The sequence below is a fragment of the Brassica napus genome, chromosome A6 (genome assembly GCF_020379485.1).
Source record: "Brassica napus cultivar Da-Ae chromosome A6, Da-Ae, whole genome shotgun sequence".
Lineage (NCBI taxonomy): Eukaryota > Viridiplantae > Streptophyta > Magnoliopsida > Brassicales > Brassicaceae > Brassica > Brassica napus.
This window is the reverse complement of record NC_063439.1, coordinates 2,929,365-2,946,414: the sequence shown is the minus strand read 5'-3', so window position 1 is coordinate 2,946,414 and position 17,050 is coordinate 2,929,365. Positions and strand designations below refer to the sequence as shown.

Genomic DNA, 17,050 nt, shown 5'->3' with positions numbered 1-17,050 from the left:
ACTCTCAACTTCCACAGATATGGGAGAGACATTCTTCAATTACATTTGTATCTCTTGTTGGAACCATGTACCAACAAAGATACAATCCTCATGTTCTCAGACAAAACCTAAATTCAGATACTTACTTGAATGAGAAATCCTTAAAAACAATAATGGGTACATCACAAATCCATATTCAAATACTTAAAACTAAAAAAATTATCCTTAATACATCAAATGGGTAAACATCACTAATCCTCAAAAAAGAACAAAGTTCAAAACTTGAAATACTCATTCACCAATTTGGTGATTCTGTTTCAATAATCCTAACAAAACTTCAGGTTGCTTTTTCTCTAGCATTCTCTCTTCTGAAACAACCTAATAAACAGATGAATCAAAAATGACCAACCAACATTACAAACATGTCCTTACCTCTCTTCTACCTCTGTAAAAGTCCTTTTTATTTTGATCTCACTGAAACCAATCACAAATCAGAGAAATAATCACTGGACCGGACTAAACCGATCCCTCTTTATATATACTGCCAAAAAAGACAGGCTTCAGTCGCCTCCAAGCATCGCTTGTAACCGGGCTCGAGCTTCATCAGAAACACAGAACCTTAACCTTCTCCTCTGCGGTTGTTGAGTTGAAGCCAGAACCGAGGAGAAGCAGATGACCACAACCGTCAGATTATCTGATGAGTTAAGCCTCGCAGCTTCTTTCCCAAGTTCCATTGCGCTTTGTCTCGGGTCTCCGTGCCTTCTCAGTCCCTGCCTTACGTTACTCACTGCATTCTGGCTTGACAATACATCCCATATACCATCACACGCCAAAATCAAGAACTCGTCATCCTCTGTTAGAATAATCTGTTGAATATCTGGGTCTGAGATCAGAGGCGAAGAGGAGCCAGAGAAAGGACTCTTGAGCTCCCAGTCCCCAATGGCACGTGTGACAGCAAGAACACCGTTGAGATAACCATCCTCAAAGTACCCTCCTAGATCCTCAATCCGCCTACGCTCAGGCTCATAAGTTGACCTGTGATCGAAAGACATGTCAACAGCCACTCCTCTCCGGCATAGCACTGCACGGCAATCTCCAGCGTTAGCGACCAGAAGATGTCGTCCGACAATGAGAGCGGTCAAAGCGGTTGTCCCGCATGAACCACTGACAATGCTTTCATCAGCCATGGCGAGATCAGCCAAAGCAAAAGCTTTCCGGTGAGAGTTCTCAAGTTCTTGCAAGAAAAAGTTGTCCACAACGGAGGGCATCTCCGGAAATACAGAATCTTGGAAGAACAGTCTCGTCAAGTTCTCCTTCATGTAAAGCGACGCCTCAGGTCCGCCGTGGCCATCAAAGACTCCATAGAAAGCACTTGGTAACGAGAAGTTGAGGGATCGAAACTGAGATGATAAGTCGTCTATGCAGATGTGTTCATCCTCCATGGTCTCTCGGCCTCGAATGTCAGCAAAGCTCCCTGAACGTATAGTTGGGAAAAACTCAATGGTGGGCTCTTCAATGCTAGTAGTCGCAAAACTCATGCCCTGTTAACATAAATTCAAACTGTTAGTATTACTGCTCATAATAACCACAGAAGAAAAAAAAAAACAGAAAATTCACAAAACTAATTCAAAGGGCAAACAAGTCATCCTTGCAACAATGTAAACACTGAGAACCATTAACAGTCTTAATTAGAGAAATAATCAACAATTAAAAAGGCAATCAAGTCGTGCTTACAACAATGAGATCCCTTAACAGTCTTAATTAGAGACGTAATAAACAATTGAAAGGTGTCCTTGTAACAATGTTAACACAAAGATTCATTAACAACTAAATTAACAGTCTTCACGGTAAATCAAAGGCATAACTTCTCTCTAAAAGGACATAAGCTAATCATCTAATGCTACAGAAAAAAAAAAAAAACCAATATGAGTCTTAAACAAAATTGATCATTATCAGGACATCAAGGGAAGATCTCATCTCAAAACCTAATCGTTGACTCGCAATCTAAGCAAACAAGACTCAGCACGATGAATCTTGGAAACCCAATCAAATAGATTCAGATCGAGAAGGCCTTACAACACATACCGATTCGAATCGAGGCGTTTCAGCGGAATCAGAAGTTTGGGCACGCACGGACTCAGAAACTCGAAAACTGTTCTGCTCTTTCGCAGCGGAGGAGATATGGCACTTAACGTCGAGGACCCTGATCTCAGGCTGGCTCAGAATCATGATGTCTCTCTCTCTCCACTTGTTAATAATCAAAAATTGAGCAGATCTGATTGCGAAAGGCGATATCGTCGACGCTTTGTTTGGACGCAATTGAAATTCGCGCAAAGGAATAAAGAACAAAAGGGAGAGAATTGAATTTTAGGGTTCGGTTTCTGTGTTCGATGTTTATTTGTATATAACTGTATGGACTGTATTCACAGATGCCCATAACTAATAACAATTAATAAATAGAAACAATTTATATAGGGTAGCACTACAAATTTTTTTATTATAAATATAACTAAGTGTTTTATCCGTGGACATAATTATTTTACAAAATATTTATTAGTATATTTATTACATATTATGTTTTTAATTTTGAATAATATTTTAGATAACAGGAATATTGAATTCAATTTTTTTAGCTCAATAATAAATAGAATAAAACTTATATTTCAACGATCAGCACATTAATAAATATTAATAAATTTTATTTTCATAAATATAAAATATTAAAAAATCTAATATGATAACATAACAGCTTAAATTAATATTAAATTTCTTTTTAAATAATGACAGCTTAAACTAAATGTTAGTAAAATGTTAAAAATCTAATATGATGACAGCTTAAACAAATAAGCAAATTCACTTAAAAAAAATTTTTGACAAAAAATTCACTAAAATTTTAAAGAAAATGATAAATAAGTAAATTTACTTCTCAAATAATTAAAGAACAGCTTAAACAAATAAGCAAATTTATTAAAAAATATTTTTTGACAAAAAATTCACTAAAATTTTGAAAAAAAAATAATAAATAAATAAATTTACTTCTCAAATAATATCAAACAAAAAAACTAATCGAAGTATCTTAGCTCGGGCTTTTAATTTGTCAACACCTCACGTTATTCATAATAACCAGATCCGAATCATTAAAATGTGATTCATTTAAAAATCAGTAAAATAAATTGTGTCAAACCACAATAACAGAAAATGACTAATGAGGTGGCTCATCATAACCAAAATACATATTAATTTCAACAAATAAACGACAAGCAATTTCAAAGACAAATCATGTTTCAATCAACTAACTTTCGTCACCATATAACACAAGCAATTCCAAAGACTCTTTATTGGGGCACAAGTTAAACCGCTTTGATATATCAACTCAACACCTTTCTTAGAGCATCCACTAGCTGTTCTCTTTTCAAAGGCTCCACCTGCATCGCACATATTCACTCAGGCCCTTCACAACACACACACAATTCTAGTTTAAAAATCGGTTTTTACCTTGTGTAGAATATTAGCAAGTCCCTGGGGCAGAGCCTGCAGATCAGATGAATTCCCAATCTCCGCAAGTTGCTTCAGCAGTTTCTGTGCTCTCAACTCGCTGAGCTCGGATTCGTAGTTACCAACATTCTCCTTCCATGTAAAGAACACTTGGTCGTCTGTCCAAGCCTCTTCTTTCCCCTTTGCAACATCAGACTTGCAGAACCAATCCTTAATCAAACCCATTGCAGATTTATACGATAAGTTGTCTCCCGAAGCTTCTCTTACATTTTTCACCAGAGAGCTCTCCGCAATTCTCCTAACGAGCTTTTTATAGAAGAATGATCGCGAACCGCTCCATTCCACAACGCTTTTGATCACTCCTTTTGCTGCCATCCTCATGGACGTGTCGTGAAGATCCGCAAATTTGGTGGCGATTTGGATGTAAAGCGGTAAAAGCTGCTTCTTACGAGCTTTAATCTGTTGCTTGATAAGTTCCATCTCGCTTTGTTTGGCGTCTCGCAGTTTTGCTTTGAGACTGATCAGCTTCTGGTCCAACCTCCCCATGCACTCCAACATCTCTCTCTTTCTAAATTTGATCTCTATCATCCCTTCCGGCTCGAGCACATTCCCACGTGAAGTTTCGTCAGCATACATTTCGACGTAATCTGAGTTAATCTGGCTATCAACAACCACCCACGCTCCACCTCGCAGCTCTCCCATCTTGGGGATGTACACAAACACTGGCTGCCCATACGTTCTCAAATTTTCGACGATAGCTGAACCAGCCTGGAGTATCCCTTCGAAGAGATCTCTCTGCCCGCCGGAAAACCCTCGCCAGTTCGCTAGGATAAACAACGGAAGCCCTTCCCGGTTGAAATCCATGAGGGCTTGAGCCGTCTTGGCTGCTGAGCCAGGGAACCAGACTTGCCCTGCTTGGGGAACCACTCTTTCGTGCGAGTCCACCTGTCCAGGATCCGCTGGAATAATCTGCGTCACGGTCTGCGTCTCAACTGCTACAACTCCAACAGGTACTCCCCCTAGTTTCGCTCTACCGGTCACAACCGTCCTCGCCCAGCCTTCGAGAGTCTCCATAAAGCTGTTTTTATCAAAGATACCGCCAAGCCATTTACCGGCGTTGTCATTGACCCCAGCTATAGCAGCTCGGGGGTCGCAAGAGTTCTCTGGGACGTACTCCACAGTTCTCTCCGGTGGATCTAAAGGGGAAAGAAGAGGAAGAGGAAGAGGACCACCCGCGTGAGCAGGAACGTAGCTCAGCCAGTTTAGGATCGCCGACACGCCTTCCAGATCATCTGAGACTGTGAGATGAACAACACCATTTGCACCCATGATTTTGGGGCCGCCGAGTTGCATGTGAGAGGTGTAGACCTCACGCCCAAGTAACTTGTTCAGCGTCGAAAAGCCAGTCAAAATTATAGGCTGGTCTAACCTCTGTATGCACCGCATACCCAGACGGGCAAGGTAAGCGCCAATGCCAACCGTTCTTCCACTGACAAAGGTTAAAGTAAAAGTTTCCCTGTACGCCCTCGAGTAAGCACCCGCTATTGCCCCGCTTCCCGTTAGATTCTCTACGCCAATACCATCTTCTTTACCAACGATTGTATCAATGACCCACCTCGTTTCCCCGCTGGGCAGCTTTATTTCGTGCGCAATGACAGATGATCCAATCCTTTCGCGATCCTCAGGGCTTAGGTATATATACTGAAAACCATTCTCAGGGGAAACTTCATCCGACCATCCAACTTTAAAGCAGGATTTGACTTCTTCAGCCACCCCTAGCCGGGCGCCAGAGTTTGCTGCCAAGTAAATCAAGGGAAGCTTCTCCGCGCAAGCGAGTTCAGTCACAGCGAGGAAAAACGCGTCCTCTCTAGGACCAAAAGACCCAGCTTTGAAGGTAACGTCATTGGCGACTATGATAATTTTCCGTCCCTTTGGAAACTCAGGAGTCGACATCTCTAGGGTCCATGCCACCATTCCGCAGTCGTTGAGACCCGGTGGTCTTTTAACCGGAATAAGAGAACCTTCTGGAGTAGAGAATACAAGCTCTTCAACATTGGTCAGAGTGTTCTTAAACGGTTTCTTAACTCCCGGGTGTTGTGATTCCCACAACTCTTCCAAGGCTGTCTCAAATGCCTAAAAAAAAGGAAAGAAACAAAAGTAAGTGGCGAAAATAGTAGGCCAAATGTGTGACTATTCTGAAATTAACCAGGGTTGGTGGCCTGGTGGTGATTAACTCGAAGACAAAAGCCCGTGAAACCATCAGGATTCGAATCCTGGTCTCTAGACAAATAACATTTCGCCAGAGACATAGGACCAACATGTAGTAACAACTAGTCTGGACCACTTGTGGGGCAGGATATTCTGAAATTCAGTAACTAACCAACGGGAAATCATAGCAGTAAGTAGTGTTACTCCTCCTTGCGGCTAATCGTTGCCTGTCAAGATGTCCCAGTGGCTTATATTGATCATTGATCGGGGTTCCATGCAAAGGTCCCTTGTTGGTTATTGATTGATAAATTAAACTGTTACTCCCAGTAGCTTCAGCTTCTCGGTATATCTGAAACATCCAATCACAGCAGGTTAAATCATGTGTACTCTTACTCTACAATCAAATGTATGTAAGCAGAACTTTTACATGGACAGTGCATGTACGGCCTGTCACGTTTGTAACCACAACCCTCCAAGCTCCACTTGCTAGTCCAGAGGACGACAAACACAGGCGCACTTCCCACTCGCACACACCCAACCTATGCATTCTCACTCCAGCTGACTTGTGGATCTCTCGTACTGTTTCTTCTAAGATCATCTCCATTGTGGTTTCTTCAACCTCCGCATTCACTTCAACTATCCTGTGAAAAAAAACGTATGAATAATTGTTTTAGTTGTTACCATAAGGTCTGATAACATAAAGTTTTCAAGGACACAGCCATAGACGTAACCTGGGGTAAGGCACAAGATCATTAATCTGCTGCTCAGGAAGGAGGCAAAGGAACATATGTGCGTGGTCTGGTTTCATACCATCCTCCTTATGGGCATTCAGTTCAAGTTCCTCCATCGCATCCATCAAAGATCTAACAAGCGTTTGGCTAAGTTGGTTATCCTGCCCTTGTCGAACAAGAGATCTCAGGAACATCCTCCTGACTGGCACCGGCTTGTTATCTGTGACAGTATACAGATGCCATTGACGATCTCTTGTAGGGGTATATTGTATATTTTCATATCCTCTCAGCTTATCCTGCGTCAGACAAAACAGTAAAAATGATCATGAAATAAAAAAGCATTTTAGTAACGTTTTCATGATGATCGTTATTATCATTACCAACTCAAGGTATATGGAGAGAGGAGGTTCAAGATGGCGCAGCATCGGCTCTTCTGCATAGTACTGTTTCTCCATCGACCAATGGAACGAATGTCTAATAGGTGTTCGTCCTTCATCTCGCTGGATTATACAGCTCACCACACCCACACCTGCAGAACACAGGCTCGAACTCACTTCTTCCTCTTTGAGAATTTTCTCCACTCTTTCTTGAGCTTGGTCCTCCTCATTCTCACTAATAAGGCGAACATATTAAAGCAGCAGCGTTAACAGATATGGTTAGACAATATAGCTTAGCACCTAAGCTAGTTTGAAACCGTCAGGCTGTGTGAAGTACCTGTCCAAAACAGCAATGTGCATTATATTGCCAGATAGAGGAGATCCGGCAGATTCACCATAGTCGATGTGGTTTGTTTCTGTCAGTGCTGCTGCACTTATTATATTCGGCAGAAACTCCAGCGATTTGATTATAACCATAAACCCCTTTTTTTTCTTTCTACGCTTCTCAACAAAAACTTTTTCACATGTCTCTTGGTCATCTGAGCCCTCAGTGTTTTTTCTTTCCATAAGATCGTCTAGAAACTCCCAGGAAGCAATAAAACCATATTGGTGCCACTGCATCCTCACGCTCTCTTTAACGACGTAGGGCTAATGATCAAGATACAAGTTAATATGAAGTGTTTAATAATAATAATAATAATAAGGGTGCAAAAGAATGAAGTAAACCTGGTACAATCTGCGAATATAAGTCTCAACAACCAGTCTTTGAAGTGTGCGGTCGCTGTGGTCAAATAGTCCCACGAGAGCATCTTCAACAGCTAAAGGTGCGCTCACAAGATCTTCCATGGCACACTTTCTCTTGGGAGTATCCATACTTTCCCCATCCTCTGCAAACATTTCTAACTCCGACAGGATGCTAGAACGAAGTTCACTTAGTTTTCTCTGTTCGAGTAATTGACTCGCCTTGAGCACCACCTACACACACAAATTGATCATCAGTACACAATATATTATTATATCACATAAGGAAACTTAAACTCACCTCAGAGTAGTTAGTATGGTTAAGTTTCAAGAATCTGATAAGTTTATCCCTGTACATAGCAGGATTAGCATTAACAAAATGCTCCATGAGTCCGAGAACGAGCTTGTTTTTGCTTTTTAGGCCCTGAAAAAGAAGAATAGATGAGCATACCCAATTCAATAAAATAGTGATTAAGAAGGATAATCACGGACCTGGTGTGACAGCACTATATCCACAATCTTCGACCGATCTAATTTCGTGTATTCATGACGCATACGTTCTATAACATCAGGCTGTCCAAGAAAGATAAAAAAATTATAATTCCTCAGACATAGCTAGCAACCACAAAGCCGTATATAACCATATTGAACCATGTACATATATATATATATATATATTACCAGCATGTTATCATTGAATAATTCTTCTATTGACAGATATTCCTCAAAGAGGGAACGAACAATAACACAAGCATGACTTTCTCTACCACCTTCGTAAGACTTTATAAGGCTCATCAATGGTTCAATGAGCCTTTCAAGGGCACCTCTCTCATTCTCATCACAAGATGCTACATGAGCCTGTCTCAACAAGTGGTGACCGAGTTAGTTCATAGTAACAACAGGATCATAGGATCTCAAATATTGGAAGAAATAAATAGGTAAATCAATCACCTCTAGAATGCCTTTTAAAAGTTTGGCAGGAAAATCTGCCGTCAAGGAGTTCCTGGAGATACACTCATATTCCATATACTTTGATTCTAGCTGATATAGAATTTTAAAAGAAAAAGTCTTAAAACTAAAAACAAATAATGCAAGAAAAGAATAACATATTATGAATTGATACATAAGTGTTTACCATGATTCTGAGATCTTTTGGTAACCGTGTCGCCAGAACTGCAAAGCACTCTTGCCACTGAAGGAATGGGAGTTCAGGGCTATCAAGGCAAGAAACCAAGTCTTGCACAACCTGCAAGATACATTACATTATGAACAATCTCAAACGTCAGAAATAATCTTAAGAAAGTTGGATCAAACGGTGTTTTACCTCATCTACTTGATGCTCATAGCCGGCAAGAATCATGCGAGCAGCATCTAAAGTTGCAGCACATCTCTGATGAACTTTAGCAGAAATTTCCGTTGGAAGCCCTAATCTTGGGAACCCTCCATGAAAGGGTTCGGCCTTTCTTACAGTCGAAGGATCAGCAAGATCAAGATTGGCTATAAGTTCACCAGGCTGCAAGAAAAAAATAATGGATGAGTTAATAAATAAAAAAAGTCAACAAAATATATTTGTACGTAACTAAAGTAGCAGCATTTTACCAGCATGACTTGTCCTTCACACATTTTAAAATGGATAACTCCTGACGCAGGTGAAAGAAGCGGCATGCACATCTTCATGACCTCAACCTCTGCATAGGGTGTATCAGCATCAATGCTGCTATCATCTGAAACCAGATACCTAAGTAGCTTGCACGGTGTCTCAGCCATTAATTTTGAAGGGTCGTGTTCATTCTGAATAAGCCAAAAAAAAAGTAACTTCAGATAAATGTGAGGTAGTAGGGTAAGACAGAAACAAAAATTTAAAATTAAATAAAAAAATGTTAAGACAGAAAGTAGAAGAAAAAAATTTCATTGGAAACCTGAAGTAAACAAGTTTTGCCGTCAATCAGAAGACGGGTGCCTGAGGTTTCTTCCTGTGCATATATAACATGGCTTTTACCATCCAACTGCAATGACAGTGAAAATCAATTAACGTGCTGGAGGTGAGATTCTGAAAGGAAGTTACTATATATGTGTGACACATGTTGCTTATGTTTGGTAGTACCTGCATCAACAAACCTCCATCACGTAGAGTGTGTATTTCTGCTGCCACTTCTGAGTTGTTCATTCTTAGCTTGTAGCTTCCTGATCCACTCCGGACCACATCAATCTACAAACATTTATGTTCATAATTTAATATGGTAGAAGAAATGCAGACAAGTAGAAGAAGTATTTGGCACTAGAAGCATACCGTATATTTACTTCCTTCAATATTCAGAGACACTTGAGAATGCACAAGAGATATATGCTGCAATTTAAAAAAAAAATAGTAAGATAAAAGATCACCAGAAAGACAAATGATAATTTAATACCTTTGGGGGAATTTGCCCCTTGTCAAGATAAGCAATGTAATCCGAGACCACGGCAGCACCAGTCGCTGATGCTTTCTGGACAAATAGAACAACATCCTCCGTCACCAGACAAACTTTTTACAACTGATCTCTGAAAAAAAAACAGCAGAAACTTACATAGAGAGCCCCGCTGACAACAGAGAGGTACCAGGGAGGCCTCTCTGCTCGGACCCGCATAGCAATTCTACTGTCCAACCAACCAGTGTGAATTTTGTTTTCCCGGTAATCAAAAGCCTGATCAACAATTCTCATGATGAGAGTACATTGCAAACACAGAGTTTGTAACTAAGAAGAAGGAAGCGTACATGTAGAAGGTCAATCGTGTAGTCAACGTTAGTCCTAACTTCTCCACGAATTTGAATTTCTTTCAGCGCAAGAACCATATTTGCTATTGCCATGGCTCTGGATTCCCCAAATGCAAAAACATGTCCTGAGTTGAAGATTAAAACAAGTTTAAATTTGTATTTTAAAAAAAAAAAATCCTAGAGAAATTTCCTAAGATATTTTTTTTAAAGTTTTTGTCACAAAAATAAATCTTAATGAAAAAAATGATCAAAATAAGTTTTATCAAAGGTCAAAATGTATTTTTATCCTAGGGTTAACTATTCTAGAATTAGGGTTTGGAATGGGTGAAGTTATAGGGATAGGGTTTCAATTTTTTTTAAATAACAAAATAAATATTAAAATTTTCAAAATAAAAAATGGTTATTTTGTTTTTTTTTTAAAGCTATTTTTATGACAAAAACTTAAAAAGTGTTATTTGAGAGAATTGCCCAAAAAACTACCTAGCAGCCAAAAAATACGTATTAACTTACCAAACTGAGAATCTGAGAACTCGTGGATGCCTCCACCAGACTGTAAAAAGAAAATTTGAAGTTGTAAGATTAAAGACTTAGGGTAGAAGGGCATCTATAGACATATGTATACCTTGACAGAGAAGTAACCCCACAGATTTGGGTTGCTCTTAAAACTAAGCTCCTGTCACAAGTTCATAAGAGTGTTACCATAAAGACTTTTTTAACAATTTCATTCGACAGCTACCGTTTTTTACCTGCACTTGACCGCTGGTGGGTTTAAACCCGTCATCAGGATCCTCGCTTGTCACCCGGACAGCGACACAATGACCTTTTGGCCTTACAGATTCAGCTTTATCAAAATCAAAAGGGGAGACTAGCAAAGATGTTGTCCTCCACGAATCATATTGTTCTATACCATAGAACCGTCTTATCTCTGGAGATATATTAAAGTCCATTACAATACACATATATATATAGACTATGGTTTCACCTCTTTACCGGGAAGCCAAGCATTGTAAATAGTCCTTCCCAGTTTGAATTGAACCCAAGTGGCGGTGTGGCGGTAGTTACAGCCGCAACTCCTTTACCACTAGGCCAACTCAACGTTGGTTATATATATATACTAGAAAAGGAATCGCTGCCTTATTGGAAAATAAGCATACCAGGGATTTGCCAGAGAGGGATTCCCATACCGACAGCAACTTGGGCAGCTGGAAGATTTATGTCTGCGATCCGCTCGGTTACAGGGTGCTCTACCTAACCTCAAAACAAGTTTTTTTTTCTACTTTTCCAAAAAAACAAACGTTTCGTAGAAATAAACTGGAACCTTTTGAAGGAAACAAACCTGTAACCTAGGGTTAAGCTCTAAGAAGAAGTAGTCCCCAGTGTCCATGCTGTAGAGAAACTCAACAGTAGCAGCTCCAACATAGTTAACACTCTTGGCCAACCTTCTAGCTGCCTGCTCCAGCTTCTTCACGGTATCTCGGGGAGCCACAGTGATGGGACCCTCCTCGATGATCTGTGTTGATGATACAAAAACCAATAAAGGAACAAGTCAAGCAATCATCTGCGTCTACCAATAATAACAAACCTTTTGGTGTCTTCTCTGGACGCTACAATCACGGCTATGCAAAGCTGAAACGTTTCCATATTGGTCGCAGAGCAGCTGCACCTCTAAATGCCGACTCTACAAAATTTAATAAAGAAAAAAAAAAGCAATGCACTCATCAGCTGTGTGGTTCGATCAAGTGATCTATTTTTTATTTAAAGCGGCCATATATACCTGTGAAGCAACCTTCATTATGAATATCGGCGAGCCTGGGACCTCACCTTGAACTTGCTTGAATAGAGCCCTAACCTCATCATCATCATGAACCTAAGAAAATGAATGCAGAGTAAGTCACACTTTCATAGTGATTAGTGACCATTCCAAAAGGCATTAATTAAAGGTTACCTTCCTAATGCCTTTACCGCCACCACCCCACGATGCTTTGATCATTGCCGGATAACCGACAACTTGACAACTAGCAACCGCTTCTTCGGTAGTGTAGACACAAGCTTGCCTGTACATTTCCTCGGGGATCGTTACCAAGCTGCTACCAGGAGGTATTTTAACCTGGAAAACATCACAACTGATCAGCACTTTTATATAAATATTTTGGGGGCTCTAGGCAATTTAATAAAGATTTCAATAGTTTGGGGCCCTAATTAGACTATGATTAACTTCAGTTTTTTAACTGGGGTTCTTAGCTTCGGATAAGAAGCATTTTTAGTACCGTTTCTTAAATAAGAGACATAAGAGCCTCTTTTAGCCGAAAAATGTAAAAAAAAAAAAGAACAAAAAAGTGTCAAATCATGAGTTAAGAATCCCGACTAAAAGACCAGAAGTAACGATGAAATACAATACGAAGAAAAAGACGTAGACATCTCCATGAATGTTTTAGTTATTATTATATTGCCTTTTATTTAGTGGAGTTATGTTTTCATGATTTGAGGATATGTGTTGCACCCACATCTTACGTAGTAGTAGTAGTTAGTTTATTTCTTCTAGCTTTGTATTTAAATAGTGGGTTGGAGTTAAATGAAAGAATAAGAGAAAATTGTAGTAACTTATGTTTTGTTTTATTAGTTTGTTTTTCACAAATTCTCTTAGCTTTGAGGAGGGGCCTTAATTGGCATCAAAGCAACTTGTGTTCTAAGGTATCAAAAGGGTGATTAGGTTCACTCCTTAAAAGGTAATCATGCCCTAAGGCGAATGCTTCATCAGTCTCTGGTAAGCAAGTTCAGCTTCACTTACATGGGAACCACTCCATGGCAGAGTAGGTACATCAGCAGCTTGTGCAATCAAGGACGAACCAATCTTATCCCCTAATGCTAACATTGAGGCTGCTGTAGGACCAAGAAATATGACTCCTTTGGCCTTTAATGCATCAGGTAACTCAGGGTTTTCAGATGCATGACCCCAACCAGGCCAAACTGCATCCACACCTGTTGCTTCAGCCATCTGCATATTTACATTGTATTAGTAGACTAAAGCAAAAAAAAAAAAAAGTAGCTCACCCAAAGTTGCACTCACCTCTACAATAAGATGAACATTAGCATAATTGTTATTGTTCGTTCCACCCGGGACTTGCATAAACTGATCAGCGATTCTGATATGTTCCGCATTGATCCGCATGTCTTCAGGAGTCGCCATGGCCACCAATGATATGGATTTTTCCGAGCCAAATGTTTGGTAAGACCATGCTCTAACACTTCGTATAAACTTGACAGCTGCCATTCCGTTGGTAGCAACCAAAATGCGATGGATTGGCCTTTTTCCACCGTGAGCCTTACAGAACTCATCGACTTGAGACACTCTTACAGCACTATGATCATTCCCATTAATGGATCCAGTCCCTTGAGGTTCAGATATATCTGTAAAAATAAAATGCAAAAATAATACGATTTGCTTAGTTCATCGATATGCATACGACTTTAAATAAAATGCGAATATAATAAAGCAAACCATTATCGCAGAAGGAGGTCGGATCAGGGCTGCTCAAGTCCTTCCTTCCTAAGTAGGCCATAGGACGAAACTGTTTGTTCCTTTGAGACAGAACATTTCTTCTGCTCTTGTTTTTGTAAATCGAAACTCCTTTGAAGGCTCTGATCATAGAGCTGCTTCCCAGCTTCACTGTGGCTGGGGAGTCACTGCCACTTGCACCACGAGCTGATGTGATCCATGGTGAAACATTGGAGAGTCTAAACCGATCAGAAGCTCCATTTCCGGCAGCAGAACACGAAACCAAAGCTCTCATCTCCATGTTTGATAGAAAACTTTGCAACCAAGCCAGACCAAAATGCCGTGAATAGAGTTGTAGAAAACTCAGGTAGCCCTAGGACCTTGTAAATACTCAAATACCCCTCTATAATAAATCTTTCATTTTAAAGATATAAGATAACTTACCTAATATTTCGACAGCACAAAATCCAAGATTCAAATATAGTCTAAACCAAGAAAAAGTATACAGTAATTTGATTTGGTCTGACCATATAGGAAGATATATAGTTCATTAGAAGTCATTACAATATATAATTTGATTCGCTAAAATTATATAACTACTTATTGGGACATTACTCACATGTGAGTCCATCTTCTTTTCCACCTTCAGGACATTTGACACCAAACGTTGTGACGTTGGTCATCAACGCTCAGCACCCAGCTCGTGTGACCCGACATGGACCCACCAGGGATTTTCCCTTCGGCGTCGTGCATGTTCACATGACACATAAATCTCCTTTCATTGAACCACAAGCAAGGAGCAAGTACCAGAGGCTGAGCATTTTGTGGCTGAATGACCTGTTGATATTAATAGGTCTTTTTTTTTTTTTTTTTTTGAACAATTGGATATCTTATAGATAAAATCGAAAGTGCAGAAAAACATAAAGATGGGCTAGTCCGTGCGTAAACAAAGAGATAAAACATAGGCTTTAAGGGCCTGCTTAGCTAGAAGATCAGCATCGCTGTTCTGGGAACGAGAGATGTGATTGAAGGTGATAGAATCGAAGCTGGAAGAGAGACTCTTGATGTCTTGGAGCACACCATAGATTTCCTTAAGCTGATTCGGGATAGAGATTGCTCCGATGAGCGTTGCGCAATCGGAGAGGAACGCGACCGAGGGGAGTTCCAGTTTCATTACTTCTGTGATTCCTTTACGGAGGGCCAGTGATTCGGCCATGAGAGGGGAGCCAACGTTGTCGATGATGCATGTGCCTGACGAGAAGGAGCCCAATTGTTAATTAGTGAATCGCCAAGCAGTACCTGCTCGCTTTGATGACGCCTCCCAAGCTGCATCTACGAAACAACAGATTGTGTGGTTTTTCCTGGGGGCTTGTCGCAAGGGTAATCTCACAGGTACGACTTTGTTTTCCTTAGAAAAGTCCGACGTTTGGGCTTGATTCCATTCCAGAGCAGCCGATAGGCATTTCGTTGCTACTTCCGACGGTTGAGCTGATTTGTCTTCAAAAATTAATCTGTTTCTTGCCAACCACAGGTACCAGCAGATTCATGGGAGAACTGGAGTTCTAATCCCTGTAGGTGGGAGGCAGATCATTTCTCTGGCTTTCACCATCAACGTTTTGAAATCTGCCTCCTCCTCAATGCGAATTGGTGACTTGAGGGGGATAAAACGGCAAACTGCTGTGGCAAAGGGGCATTGGAAGAAGACGTGCATTGCTGTTGATATTAATAGGTCTTACCAAGTAAAGTATGCAAACCGTTTTGTGAGAACCCACTGTTAGTATGCACCAAACCGATAATGTAGACTATACATGTATTGAAGGTTAGAAAAATCACAAGAAAATGTCATTTTTTAGTCATCTTCAATATCTCTGAAATCTCTTTCTAGATCTTGCCTCTGCATTGTCCATTACACTTGGATTATGAGCACAAGCATAAAGAAGGAAGAGCGAGCATTCTATGAGAAAAGAAGGAAGAGCGAGCATTCTATCAGGATGTTATCATCAATAAGAAAAATTTGTAAATATGTTAATCAAAGAAGTTGTCCTCAATAACCTTCACATGCATGCGAAATCTTCTTATAAATACATTTTCTCTTTAGCTAAAGTAGGCGTATGCATATAAAGAAATGTAAGAAATACCATAATAGATCTTGTATGGTGGCACAAAACAAATCTGAAACCGAAGTGTTATTAGTGAACTCGAATGGGTAATCCAAAAAAATATCTGAAAAAATATCCTAATGTCAAAATTAATCACAAATATAAATTCAAAACATAAATATTTACTTCAAATATTCGTTTCTATATTTATTTTGAAATAATATCTAAAATTATGCATTTAAATTTAAATAAGAACCTCAAATATCCAATTCTATATAATAAGTATTTATGTCTTATGTTTTGCTTTTAAATTTTGAATTTAAATACGGATGTATCCCAACCGAACCAATATAACATGAATTCAAATGATATATGGTTATTTTATGACTTTTAAGATGTGATACAAATTAGAACTAAAACCTATGTGTTATATTCGAACATGATTTGTACTTACAAATTTACCGGAGTGAGACCTATAATATGATATAAATTAGAACATAAATTGAAATACCCAACCCGTATCCCAATGGATACCTAAACACCCACGTCTAACTTGAAATGTGTTTTATGTTTTGTTTAATTAGTTTTATATTTAATATATATCTTATATGGTTTTTGGAATAACCAAATATCAATATTAACATGTTCAATCATATCATTAAATATTAGAAGTAGCTAACTATTAATATTTATTTTATTAAATATAATTTTAATACTTTTTATCTATTTAATGTGACATATTTGATTATTAACATTAAATCTGAATAGTCAATAAAAATATTAATAAAAAAAAATTATTTATAAATTTGAATTTACTTTAGTTGTAAAAAATCTGTTAGAGAAAAAATCTAACAAAATACTACCAATAAATTAAATATATTTTATAAAATAATACATTAACTAATTTCATAATTAATAATAACAAATTATTATAATTACTGTTAATTAAAATTTTATCATAAAGCAAAAAAAATTAATATGCTGTTTTAAATAAATTTTTTAATTATAGTTGATATTATATTAAAAAGAGGTGATCCATGAATTAAATATGACAATATCATATTCAATCGGTAGATTAACCTCTTTTTAAAACATTCTTTCACCTAAATAAATTATTATTCGCAAAACTATGTAGCAGTTTAAAATGTTTATGATGATATCAAAGTTAT

At 38.8% G+C, this 17,050-nt stretch overlaps 2 protein-coding genes across 2 annotated transcripts; both read right to left on the bottom strand.

Annotated features, from left to right (window-relative positions):
* Window positions 1-155: 155 nt before the first annotated feature.
* On the bottom strand, window positions 156-2,415 carry LOC106346400 (probable protein phosphatase 2C 13). The gene is made up of 2 exons (XM_013785712.3): window positions 2,065-2,415; window positions 156-1,520 (listed from the first exon to the last, which is right to left on the bottom strand). Exons 1-2 carry the CDS (start codon window positions 2,206-2,208, stop codon window positions 540-542), a joined length of 1,125 nt encoding a protein of 374 aa, XP_013641166.2. The 5' UTR covers window positions 2,209-2,415; the 3' UTR covers window positions 156-539.
* Window positions 2,416-3,195: 780 nt separating this feature from the next.
* LOC106349745 (acetyl-CoA carboxylase 1) lies at window positions 3,196-14,116 on the bottom strand. Its single transcript, XM_048782028.1, has 32 exons — window positions 13,786-14,116; window positions 13,354-13,694; window positions 13,075-13,281; window positions 12,232-12,393; window positions 12,061-12,153; window positions 11,869-11,964; window positions 11,623-11,796; window positions 11,441-11,534; window positions 11,033-11,211; window positions 10,909-10,959; window positions 10,797-10,836; window positions 10,287-10,411; window positions 10,099-10,215; window positions 9,943-10,017; window positions 9,822-9,878; window positions 9,636-9,740; window positions 9,451-9,537; window positions 9,131-9,322; window positions 8,856-9,044; window positions 8,667-8,777; window positions 8,483-8,572; window positions 8,213-8,389; window positions 8,024-8,104; window positions 7,833-7,955; window positions 7,517-7,765; window positions 7,128-7,438; window positions 6,794-7,025; window positions 6,414-6,709; window positions 6,110-6,323; window positions 5,855-6,031; window positions 3,475-5,607; window positions 3,196-3,404 (listed from the first exon to the last, which is right to left on the bottom strand). The coding sequence occupies exons 1-32, from the start codon at window positions 14,081-14,083 to the stop codon at window positions 3,348-3,350; spliced, it is 6,933 nt and encodes a 2,310-aa protein (XP_048637985.1). The 5' UTR covers window positions 14,084-14,116; the 3' UTR covers window positions 3,196-3,347.
* Window positions 14,117-17,050: the final 2,934 nt, after the last annotated feature.

Excerpts from the sequence above, each read along its gene's own strand:
- LOC106346400 (XM_013785712.3), bottom strand. The coding sequence starts at position 2,208 with ATGATTCTGAGCCAGCCTGAGATCAGGGTCCTCGACGTTAAGTGCCAT. Across the intron at positions 1,521-2,064 it reads AAACGCCTCGATTCGAATCG|GGCATGAGTTTTGCGACTAC; the intron begins GTATGTGTTGTA and ends TTATGTTAACAG.
- LOC106349745 (XM_048782028.1), bottom strand. The coding sequence starts at position 14,083 with ATGGAGATGAGAGCTTTGGTTTCGTGTTCTGCTGCCGGAAATGGAGCT. Across the intron at positions 10,018-10,098 it reads TTGTCAGCGGGGCTCTCTAT|AAAGCATCAGCGACTGGTGC; the intron begins GTAAGTTTCTGC and ends CTATTTGTCCAG. Across the intron at positions 8,105-8,212 it reads TATTCAATGATAACATGCTG|CCTGATGTTATAGAACGTAT; the intron begins GTAATATATATA and ends TTTCTTGGACAG.